Below are 13,476 nucleotides of genomic sequence, written 5' to 3'. Positions count from 1 at the left end.
CTATCCAAGACATTTTACATTCGGTTAATAATATTCATTCTAAACTCAAATTTACATTGGAAAGGGAGGATACGGAATACAAAGTCATTAAACTTTCTAAATTTCACACTTACTCGGGACTCGAATAAAATCCAATTTAGCATCTAACGAAACCCTACAAACACCGGTATGCTTCTACATTATAATAGCTATCACCCGTTCGCCTATAAAAGATTGATTATCTTTAATCAATATTTCTAAATGCCTATAAATATTCAACGACGGAATCTGCTTTGGGCTCAGAAATACAAATATTAACTAGCAGGTTCTTAAATAGGGGTTATCCCCTTGCCACAATAAACCGAATTAGGGTACAGGCTAAGATAGGATACAAAATACTACACCAACCAACAATAGTAATATAAAAAAATACTTTATTTCTGTCCAATATGTTGAACAGTGGCACAAACAGCTTAATAGATTCTTTAAAGATACCAAATTTAAAATTGTAGCCAGGCCAATACGGAAATTACACACTATACTGAACAATCGCTCGGTTCTTTCCGCGTTCGCAACACAAATTAATGATCTGGTATACAACATTTCTTGTGGTGATTGCGACTCGTCTTACCAAGGTTCGACGTGATTTTCTCTGAATATTCGTGTAAATCAACATGAAGCCTCAGTTCGTGCTTCTCGTTCAGCAGCATTGGAATTAGCCTTTCATGCCATTAACGAAAAACACTTTTCAATTTAACGAGGCCAAAATACTTAATGTTAAACGTAATTATACGCGACTATTAAGAAAGGAAAATAGTTTTGAATATTTTCGTTAGATTCTTTTTAATTGTGTTAAATTGATTTTTAATTGTGTTAAATTGGTTTTTAATTATTTATTTTTTACTCTAATGTAAGTTTTCGATTTTTTCATTTTAATTTCTGGAGAATATCATACGGAAGTGTTTTACGTACTATATTGAGGTAAACTCCTTATTTTACAAATTCATACACATACATCTCCCTCCCTGTTGATTAATCATTGTTTAATTTATTAATTTTCGCTCAACAGTTTTTCCATGCTACTGGCATTAATTATTTAATATCAGTTATATATACACATATAATAATAGCCAAAACATCAGCATAAAAGTTAGATACAAATATAAGAAACCATTTGGGATACTAGCCTGCAACTACAAATCCATAGCAACCAATTTAATATCCTATAACCAGACATTATTGACTGCATCTGCAAACAAAGCAATATGCAACAATATATTGATCCTGACCATGGACACATCATCACAGGAAATTTAAGTATCGTTGCAGACCCAATAATCAGATATATACTAGCCCAAGGATTTAAATTCAGGCCATGTAACAAAATAAATCTAACTACTTTCAAGAAACAGCTATATCAAGACCTATTAAACTACTGCTATTGCCTAGCACATAAACATAACACAGCCATAGAGGCATACCATATGTGGATTAGCAATACATTCACTTTATTAAACATAAATTTACATCACTAAGTTCAAAAAGATATAGCCAGTACAAATTCAGCCACGATAATCTAGCTAAACTAAAACTGCTAGAGACACTAAGACTTCATCATTACACCAGTAGATAAAGCATCAAATAACTGCTTTTATTTGCAAAACTTTTTATGCACACATACTTTGAGAACTGAACTTAACTCCAGCAACACATACAAACCTATATCCAATTCTTGCAATATTATTACAAAGAAATTCATATCCTTTAACAAAAAATTAAAACTGAACATTAGCAATTACAGTCTGCCATATATATACTTCATTCCAAAATTCCATAAAAAACCCATAGGATTCAGATTTATAACCTCATGGAAGAATAGTTAAGACAAACCAGGCAAAACTCTTAAATGTCTACTACAACCCTTGTTGAACATCATACCAAATAACAGAATTATAGGCAACAATCTACCAGTATTAAAATCCTTACAAAATACCAACATTTCTACAGTATACAAACTTTTGACTTCCACAGCTTATTTACACGTATTAACCAAACCAAGCTAAAAACAGTACTCAAAGATATATATGTAAAATATAGAGAATATAACCTGCAATACCAACTACTGGAACAACCTAGTGAACCTATGTATCTCCAATAACTTTGTATATGATGACAAGTCAGTATATCTACAAACTAACAGAACACCTATAGGAAGTCCTGTTTCATGCATAATAGCAAACCTATATCTATATTGGTCTGAAAACTCATTTCCACAGGAGCTTAACTTCTACAGATATACAGATGACTTCATAGTTATTAACTGCCCAAACTTCATCATATATGTAAAATATGGACACATACCCCAATCAACTCAAACTGGAAAAAACAAACAATGATACTACAGCCTATTTTCTGTAATTACAGTAATAAACAACAAAGCTACCATCAACCTGTACAATAAACATGATGCTTTTAACTTTAATATAGTCAACCTCGCACAGTGGAATTCCAATATATCTAGAGGAGTGCATGCCAATGTTATACTAGTGCAAAGCATCAGGATAGCAACCATCTGCAGCAATAAGGAAATAACCATCAATAACATCAAGATGCTATACAAAAAATTGACAAAACCTTTTTCCTACAACATATCTTTGCTACCACTTCTGTAAAGCCCTCAGTATGTGACATCAATATAGACAACATAATCAGCAATAATTGATGAAAACAACCCACATACACCAAGTTTGTAAATAGTGTATGTATATACAATATACTAGGCCTCTATTGTGTCTTTATTGTATGCAATAAAGAGTTCTTACAGATTAGAAAACCTGTACCCACCAACTGGCCTAACACAGTGTATTAACCATGTATATAATTTAATTTTTAATTTTCAACCTATCATATTTTTCTCACTCACACAACTGACCTTAAATTCTGTAGGTGGTAGATGACTTTCATCAACCGGTGAAATACCACCACTTTGCTTATTGGCTGGCTTGAAGTGGTGAAACCCATGTTTAGTCTCTAGAGCAAAGTTTTCAGCACCCCCTCCCCCCCCATACTTCTCCTTTAACACATGCACGGCACTAAGTACTATAGGTTTTGATACCTTTCGTGTTTGGGGTTTTCATAAAAAAAAAAAAAAAATATATATATATATATGATGTACTCACTCCCAGACCTTCGTTCAGGGTCCTAACTATAGGAATGGGTTTTGCAACCCCAAACTACCCAAGCCCAACTACTCACCTCAACTTCATTCATCTTTCTGCTTAACTTGTCCCTACTTCTTATGTCTGTGAGCCATTAGTTAATCGAACACAATATACAGGATACCTTCTTACTTTACCCAATCTATTTTTCACCTTAACAAAGTTTAGTTGCTTTTCACCATTACTTTGTTAGCTATTATATCTCTCAACTATCCAGGGCACCATGTATTTAACAGCGTTCATCACCACATATTGCATTTCAATTTATACATCCAACTAGCCTACAGACACCATACCATGAAATTTTTTTTTCCCCCGCATCCTTTTCTAACTCTAGGAACCTCTAGCGTACCTATACATAAATATACTGGCACGCCACCATCTTGGTCATTTTCAGTCTTACAAGGTAACGGTAAGTTCCTTTCTTCTTGTCTATTCCTACATTCCGATCATTACTTCAGTTTTTCAATTCTTTTTACTTGCTTCTGTAAGGTCATCCATGTTCTGTATGCCCTACATGATATAATTAAATCTATTGGCACAATTTATTAAACCTTATTCTTGATGCAAAATTTCAAAATTCGTTCTTAACACGTGTCTACAGCACAATGTTATACTAGTGCAACGCATACAGAACATGTCGAAAACAGAAGGAACATGTCGGAAACTAGCGCAAAGTGTACATAGCATACCGAACATGTTGGAAACAGAAGCAAGAACATTGCCGTCTTTCTTATAACTTCAGTGGATGGCCTCTGTTGAAGACACTGAAACTGTGAAACACACCGCAATGTAGTCTTATTTTGATCACTTTTTCATTTCTTATTTTAATTTCTTGCCAACTATCGGTCTCTCTCTCTCTCTCTCTCTCTCTTTTTCATATCTTACCTGGTCACCTCATCCTACCAAATATCGCTACATTCCTTATCCATTTTGTCGAATTCACTTCTGGTGTATACTGTAGATTCAATAGGATTAAACAAAAATCTTCTTCACACTTTCTACATACCACACACACACACGCACTATGGCTGTAGGGTATGTTTTGCTAAGCAATGTCCTTGATCCATAATCAACGTTATCTTCCTTTTCGTACTATTACTCTCCACTCTCTATGATTACTTAGCTTCTTAATACTATTATTCTTTTATTATATATATATATCTCAACTGGGAATTGCAAAATATGTAGCAGCATCACAAGAAACTAAATATGTGACATGTATAAGAAACTTATACAAGCATTTTTTTTTTTTTTTTTTTTTACTACTTAAAAAAACCTAAAATAACACCCACTTTTAAGTTTTGGTTTTTAGATAAATTTCTATAATTGTTTTAATATTAAGAGATTTATTTTATTTTATTTTTATTTTTTTTAATCTGCAACTGAACTCAAATTGTGAAAATCAAAGCACTTGAATGCATACCGGAGTAAAATTTATCTTTTATCTATTAAAGTAATATTGATTCTCAGACATTTCTTGGTACTCCCATACTACCCCCCTTTAGTGACTATAAAGACAACAGAATAGGAAAGGCTTGGTAATTACATCATATTATACGTTCTTTAATTTTTAGCAATCATGATGGTGGTGAATATACAGCAAAACAAATTAAATTTGAAAATAAAAATATCTATTAAAGTGACGTCAATGTGAATTTCTTTTCCTTCATTACTGGTTTGACTTTTTGTATCATTATTATTGGTATCATTGGTATTGTTAACTTTGTTATTGAAGAAGTTTAGCCATAAAAAAAAATAATAAAATGTTTTTTAAGCTATGGTAAGCCTTTTCTTATATATAATTATTAAGCACTAAATGTGAAATTAAGATTATTGGCTTTATTGTCCAACCAGAACATTGCTCCATGTTTGATCACAGAATCTTGCAATCCAACACTTTTGCTTGCATCAGATGTTGTTTATATTTATTATCTACTCCTGAAGCATACAGGTTCTTTTTTTTTTTTTTTTAATTCAAGTTTCACTTTCCAAATGCAAAGCCCACATGCAAGCATTAATAAATGAGTTATAAAATTGATTTAGGTGTTTAAGGCTTTAAATAGATTGAGCAAGCTCAATTCTGGTGGCATTTTGTCTCTTGCTCAGACTACACACATAAGTGGACATAAACTCAAATCAAGGAAAGATACTTGCAGGACAGATGTGGAGAGGTTTGCCTTCAGCTAGCTGATCAACAGAACAAATTTCTGTTGTTGCGGAATTTGGTAATATGAATAAATTCAAGAACTAGACAAACTATTGGAGGGGATGGACAGGTGATTTGGGAAGGGGTAGAATTTTTACAAAAATAAAATAATAAATATCAGTGTACCTGAATTGCTGTCCTTATTACACTGTCAGCTTCTTTCAATCACACACATGCACACACCATTTGTGAGAATGATTAGCTACTTTAGAGGCTAAAGTTCCTCTAAGGTAACTAGGAATAAGGTTTGCTGTAGTCAATCATATGTCAGAGCCATTATGAGGACCAGTTTAGGGTATGAAGGAATTAGATTAGAGGTCCAGGTGCCAATCAAATGTTGAGACATTTTTGCCTGATTCTAGAGTATTAAGGGACTGGATGTTAGTCTTCTGTTACAAAGCTATTCTTAGGGATCATAACTGTGTGGATAAATTAGGCATTATCTTAGGAGTAGCTGGGGCACTTAATTGTAGTTATCAATGCTTTTTTATTACTATTATTTTTTTTTTATTTTAAGATAGCCCCATTTGTTCCAAAGCCCTGCTTTTGAAAATGTGTATGTGGTTATTATCTATTTGCATGACTATTCATATAATTGGCTATGCCAATAAAAGCTTCTTTATGAAGTCTTTTTTTAGTCTGTTTGTGATATTTAAGCTGATTATGTGGCCATGGACTATATCCATCTTACGGTCTTTTATTCATTTTTAAACGTCCTTTCTAGTATGCGCAACGTAACATTTTTGGTAATCCTGACATTAAGTTATACTTGGCATAGTTTGCTGCAGAGCCTTTGGAAAGGAAGAGTGAGACAGGGCTTTAATGATATTTTTTGATGGTGTTAAGTTGTGATAAATCTGGTGTATACTCCATATTTCTTTGCTGTCTGCATTTGGGCATGAAAGAGATGATAGAGTATTGTTGAAGGGTTGGTTCTTACATATATGATAGGATCATTTTGTGTTTAGAATAGCCCAATTTTCTGTAGATTTCCTGCATATGTCTGTCAAGTATATGATATTTTAATATATTATATATTTACTTTTTTTTTTTTTTTTTTTTTTTTGTAAACTGGGCAAGGGTGAAGGGCCAACATTTCCTAAAATTATGTTTCTACATTTCCTCACCCAAGTGCATACCAGAGATCCCACAACCAAATATTCAACCTCCTCAGAAATTATAGTTACTGCACAAAAAGAAATATGATAAAGCACTAAAAAAAAAAAAAAAAAAAAAAAATTGCATGAACTAGCATATATTACAAAACTATGAGATAGCATATATACAGTAAACCCCCGCTATTCGCGGTATCTGTATTCGCGGTTTTGCGTATTCGCGATCGCTGATTTAATATAAAATGAAACCTAAAAAAATGTGAATTTTAAAGCGCCGTGAATATTATCCTCCATAAAAAAACATGGGCGTGGCTAAAATTATCTTTCCCGGTCAAAACAGCGCTCAGTGGGTGGGGAGAGAGGGGTGACAAAATTGCGAGCGTGGATGTTTTTCGCTAATCCTTGTTCAGTATGTGTTATGCGCTTGTAATGGAAGTTTTCGTCATTTGTTTTTAATTTATATGCTTATAAATTGAATAGATTTATCAATTTATAAATTGATAAATTATCAATTATCAAATTATCAATTTATAAATTGATATGCTTACAAAAGTGATAAATCTACCGTTTTGCAGTGTAAAACAGACTTTTTCGAGAATGTTAACGGACGAAAGTGACTTTATTGTGGACAAGTTCTTTCTAACCCGTACAAAAATATGGCTACGAATAACAAGGGAAATGTGAAAATATCAAAAGTGATGACATTAGTGAATAAAATTGAGTTATTAAACAAAATTTCTAATGGTGAAAGTGTCTCCTCAGTGGCAAAACATAAAATCAATGAGTCAACGGTACGATCAATCAAGAAATCGGAAGAAAAAATCCGCCGTAGTGTCCGTGAAAACACGCTAATTGCTTCAAAAATTTGGTCTGTAACTCGTGACGTTAAATTAGAAAACGCTTTAAATCTGTGGATAGAAGACCGAACTCAAAATAAAATTCTGTTAAGTTCACTCATCATTCGTGAAAAGACAAAACTCCTTTATCGACACTTTAGCGAAACTAGTGATAGCACTGGCAGGATAAGTTTTTTTTGCTAGCAAAGGCGCTGGTTTGAAAGATTTGTTTGAAATTTCTAATAAATATTACATTTAATATTAAATTGTTTCTTATTTTCATTTCGATGCCATATGCTTGCATTTCACTATGTACTGTCTATGTACATAGTCATATTATGAAGGTACATATAATACATATATAGACAAAATTTTAGACTAGTTTTTCTTATATATTTCATACTTTGGAACGGAACCCCTTTATTACTATGGGAGCCATAACTCAGTATTCGCGTTTTCGGCATTCGCGACATTTCTCAGGAACGTAACCCCCGCTATTCGCGGGGGTTTACTGTATATATATATATATATATATATATATATTACAAAACTGGCATATATCTCTTATAATCATTAATAATGAAGATTAGAATCAACCTATTCAATCTTCTAGTAGACACTAATAGTTGATTAGAAAAACTTTACCAACAGTATCAGAACTAAGTTAAGAGAAAACTAAAATGCTTAAAGATTAGAAAACAAAATAAAAGAAATATGTGAAAAAATTATTTCCTGATAAACCTGAACCTTGTTTGGCAAAGAAAAGAACAGAATAAAGCTATCCCATTAAACCCATTACCAATGGGGGTGGGGGAGAGAAGGAGGTTGCAATGCAACTCAATGGCATATAAGTATAATCACCCCATTACTCCCTTCAAAGTCCTCTGTGATACTGAGTGGCTTTGCCACATTTCACCAATTTGTGAGATCTGGATTTCAGGAGTCTCGCCAATGGCTGGCGGAATTTCTAAACATCTTTTCAACTGGAACTCTAGTTAACCAATCTTAGATAGAGTAGCCTTTTTCCTCATGAGCTATTCCAGGTTTTTCAGCCTGCACAACATGCAAATTTGCCTGTGAACATACATAAATACTCAATGGAGCAAGTTTAGTATCAGAAGCAGTGCTGCAAGGTAGCAAGCTAACAAAGCAAAGGGAGGGAAAACCCCCATCTCCACATCCCTGCTAACAATACTTCCACAACACCAGATGGAAGCTTATTTCAACATTTAATTACTCTTGGCTGGAAGCAAATTATTGCATATCTAACAACCAGCTTATGAGGCTTTCAGATCTGTATGCAGTATTCAAAATGTTTTCTATCATTTCCTTATACAATGGGATAATCATCTTGTCTGTGCTGACAAAATTCATTGTTTCTCATTGACAGGACCCCATGAGCTGTAATGCACTGCATACATTAACTGCTCTGAAACTTGGTGTTTGACTGTATAATTAACCCATAGGTCATTTTTGTTCTCCACCACTTGAGTGTGGTACCAGCCAACTGATATGTTATTCTGTGATCCATATGCAGTACAGTCAGTCCTTGTATAACACGTGTTTACACTACACGAATTCGATCATACACGATTTATAAATAGGGGAACGATATCGTATATAACACAAACAGAATTCCCTTATGCACGATTCGCCTTTGTGTTTACAAGACATGGCAGTTGAACGCGGAATCACCCCAACTGAATGCAACACGATAGGAATGAAGAGAAGATTCTGAAAATATATTTATATTTTTTTATATCAGTGAAGGAGAAACACATTTCACCATAATAAGGTAAAAACCCACCCAATTTGAGTTATTGGTATTATCGCAAATGCCATTAGATCGAGTTTACTATCAGTTTATAACAGATTCCACTAGCAGAAATGCAACTGGAAATTGTTTTATGGTAGTAACCCCAGAAATATGCTTTAATAAAATGTAAGGTGTTAATAGTATCGCTGCCTTTACGGTGTTGTTTATCCAATTGCTACAAGCGCACAGCTTTATTTATGTGTATCACAAGCGTGCCTCCTCATTTTGTAATTGTGCTTTATTCCCTAAAGATTAGTAAAATACTTAAAAGGTGTGAAAAGGAAGCGGTGAAGACACTACAAATTCAGAGAGAAAAAGAAAAGCAATATCGATAAACAGAGGCGGACTGGGTCAAAAATTCTTACCCGGGAAAATTTGTAGTGGCCTCATACTATGGTTTATGGCCAAAATCACACCGGCCTCCTGCCCACTGGGGTTTACCCGGTAAGGCTTATAGCAGTCCGCCTCTGTCGATAGAGAAAAAATATGAAATTGTGAAATGCTTTGAGCAAAATGAAAGACCATGTGATATTGCAAGTGCTACAGGCCTAAATGAGGCAACGCTGAGAATTAGAAAGATGCATAAAAACAACTTTCATAGCAGGAACAACTCAAAGTGCAATTAACATCCATTAGATCAAGACAAGAATTGGAAGAGATGGAACGGCTGTCATCTGTTTGTATAGAAAAATCAAACAAAATACAAGTTTGCTTACGACAGAAGCAAAAGCATTAGCAATATTTTATTATGTAATAGTTGTAATAAAATACGTAAGTAATGTTTTGGTTACAAATGTGTGTTCAATCTTGGGTGGTTAGCACCTAACCCTATTTTTCCCATAGGGGGCCTGTTGTTTATATTGCACGAGGGTTTCTAGGAACACAATTATCGTGCTATACGAGGACTGACTGTACCATGCATTTATCAATGCTCAACCTCAATTCCACTTCTCGGCCAATCTGCCTAATTTTTCTATGTCTTGTATTCCTTTATTCCTGTTATAACCACCCTACCAACCCTTGTATCATTTTCAAACTGAGAAAATAAGTTTAATGAGCCTTTGTCAATATTAATAAATACTTAAAGCAGCAAGGGGGATCCCAACAATGAACTCTGAGGTACCCAACTCATAACATTAATCCAAATTCTATTCAAATACCCCAAATTTCATTAAAATTGAAACAATAAAAACCTGGAATTATTATTTCTTTGACCATCCATCCACACAATAACTCAAATGTCAGCAAATAGATTTTCGTGAAATTCATATTTGGCTGTTTTAGAATCCATTTGCTGAGCCCTTTTGCAAATTCCATTAAAATCAGACCAACAGAAATCTCACAATTACCGTTTCATTTTTCATTCATATAATGTACACTATAGCTAAAGCACTGGATATTATGTTTGTTGTCATGCACTGATTGGAGGAATGGATGGGTAATATGGCAGATGCATAGAAATGAAATGTCCTTGGTTTACTCATTTTGTGTTAGCTCTTTTTTTTTTTCTTTTGTTACAAATTATTACTATTTGCTAATGCACCTGAAATGCCATGCACTGCATACATTAACTAAGTTGTCTTTTTTTCTATTTCATGCCATAGTTATATAAATACTACATAACTATGGCATGTAAATATCAATCACATGGAGGAAGAATGTATTAAAGCAGTTGTTCCCTTACATAGTATACATCACATCATTCTTTTAGCCAGTTCATACTTGCCTATATGGTGTCATTTAAAAATAACAGAGAATTACCCTATACTAAATTCTTAATCAATATTTATTTCCTGTCTTTCTGTTTTAAATATAGCTACTTTTCCCACTTCCTTTGCCTTTCCCCAGTGTTTACATTAGGTCAGTAAATTAAACCTGTTTTACAGAATATAGATGAAAGTAAAATGTAATCATCATCAAATGAAGTACAGTATTTCAAACTTTAAAAAATTAATTTTTGCTTTGTCTTCAATTTATGCATTGATTCACTTTAAAGAGAAAAGAATAAAATCCCACTAAAACCAAATCAATTAAGCCAACATAACTAAATCTGAATTTCCAAAGTGGTTTAAAATAAGAATGTCTGAAACGAGACTGACTGCACAATTATTTTACATCTAATCTTGAATATCTGCTACTTGATTATGATACTACAACTAAAATAATTTACAAAATTTCTAGCATCAATAATTTCTCTGTCCAGTTATTTAAAATCAATATTTAATAAATTTAATACTTGCCATATGATTACAACCTCCATTTTTCTCAATACAAATGTGGCATTTGGGACACTAAAAATAAATAAAATAAGACTTATGCAAAGGGAAAAAATTTGAAATGAATGTCATTAAACAAAAAACAGCTTGCATCATTTTTATATCATGATTTTTTTCTGCAAGGTAGTGGCAGAGTAGCACTATTACTCATCCTACACCCATTCATTTATTGCATTTAGTCACATTTGTGGAGCTGTTTAGTGAGCATATCAGTAGTAGTAGTAGTACTAATATTAATGAGCTCTGCAATTTATTTTTAATGACTGAATCAAGTTTTCTTCAAAGATCAGCAAAATGTCTTCAGAAATATATAATAAGCACGGCCTTAACATATAATAAGCATGGCCTTTGTAAAAAGATACTTTATCAAAATCACAAATAATATTCCACATTTTATCTACAATCCTTAAACAGTTTAAGATTCAAAAGGCTCATAGGCCAGACAATTCCTGGCCAAGAACCAAATGTCTGCGATGCAAACACACCCCTCCCCTACAATACTCTTCAAACACTACTTGCTTATTTCTTGTTTCCAAAGATAAGAAAAAAAAAAATGAAAATCATTAGAACAGGCCCCATGGTACTCTATATGCTTGTTACATCTCTTAATTGTTGAAAATATTCTTGAAATTCTAAAGTTCTCCCCCTTTGGTCTAACAGTTAGTCTTTTTACAAAGTGCCTTTACCCTTCCAACTTCATTTTTAACTTCAGAAAGAACAAAGTTAGACAGAGTCAAATGTGGTGAATGGGAAGTTGATCTCAGTAGCAGCTCCTTATTTTTGCAAAAGAAAGCTTTATAGAGAATGCACAGGAAAATTTTCATGCAAAAAAATTATTTATTTTCATAACAAAACCTTTCTGATGGAATGATTGTTGCAAAGAATGATAGATCAGAGCTGACTTACATGAAAACAAACAAATTTTTGTTGAACAAAAATGTGCCTGTGCATTCCAGGTTAATTTTAAAGGATTAGAAAAATGAACAAGCACCTTGGAATTTATATCTCAGTTGGTTAATTATCTTAGTAAATTTATATTACTTCAAAAATCCTATTTTGTATTATAAAATATAATAAAAACATTAAGGTTGAAATTCAAAAGTTTAAGTTATCCCTAATTTCATAAAACTGCTACCATCTATCCACACCAAAGAATGACCATTCTTTTAGTGTAAAATGTGGAAGACAAAATCTTCCATGGTAACCATCAGCATTTGAAACATAGCAAAGTAAACTTTAAATCATGGAAACAAATCAACACAAACAACATTTTTGGTCAGAGTGAAAAAGAAACCAAAGAGGAACCAAAAAAGGAAAATAAATTGTAACCCAACACATAAATAAATTTCCATTTATTCTCCAGACAGCCAAGATCAGTCTGGGGAAGAAATTTTAACCTGCTATTTATTTCACTCCTCTTTTTTGAGGATAAATGACTAGAAATGAGATTTTATACTTACTTAGCTAGTTTCCAAAATTTGTTTTCTTTTAACGAAGATGGAAAGAGTAGGAAGGTAAAGAAGAATTTTAGAATTTTGTAATGAAATTAAAAATACAATGCTGTTTAGAGTGTAATAGTAACCCATATCAACATGGCAGCAACTGTTTTAAGCAGTGAAATTTATTAGCAGTTCTAAGAGTGAAGTTGGTAACTACAGACCAGTTAGTCTGACTTCTGTGGTAGGAAAAATTTTAGAGGCAATGATTAAGAGTGCAATCCAGGGACACTTGGATAGTTATGGCATTCTGAAGGACACACAACATGGCTTTGTTAAGGGTAAATCATGCTTAAATACCTTAGTAGGCTATTTTGACACAGCTACTCATGAGTTAGATGTAGGGAACAATTTCAACATAGCTTATTTGGATTTGAGCAAAGTATTTGATTCAGTCCATCATGAGAGGTACTGTATAAGCTTGAACAGGTTGAGATTACTTGTAAGATTCTAAGATAGATTGCTGGGTCACTGCAGGGCAGAAGGCAGAGGGTTGAAGGTGATAGGTGTGATGCCAAAATTTTCAGATGA

The 13,476-nt window shown here is 33.2% G+C and overlaps 1 protein-coding gene across 1 annotated transcript in view; it reads right to left on the bottom strand.

Annotated features, from left to right (window-relative positions):
- ari-2 (E3 ubiquitin-protein ligase ari-2) overlaps positions 1–13,476 on the bottom strand; it is a 301,405-nt gene that overhangs the window by 104,992 nt on the left and 182,937 nt on the right. Inside the window, exon 8 of the mRNA XM_090388043.1 lies at positions 11,414–11,464. Coding sequence (XP_090244169.1) covers positions 11,414–11,464 — 51 coding nt within the window. The remainder of the gene's footprint in view (positions 1–11,413; positions 11,465–13,476) is intronic.

Source organism: Mastigoproctus giganteus, chromosome 13 (genome assembly GCF_048544385.1).
Source record: "Mastigoproctus giganteus isolate SK-2022 chromosome 13, ASM4854438v1, whole genome shotgun sequence".
NCBI classification, from domain to species: Eukaryota; Metazoa; Arthropoda; class Arachnida; order Uropygi; family Thelyphonidae; genus Mastigoproctus; species Mastigoproctus giganteus.
Note: the sequence above shows the minus strand (reverse complement) of the source record. Positions and strands in the feature narration are given on the sequence as shown.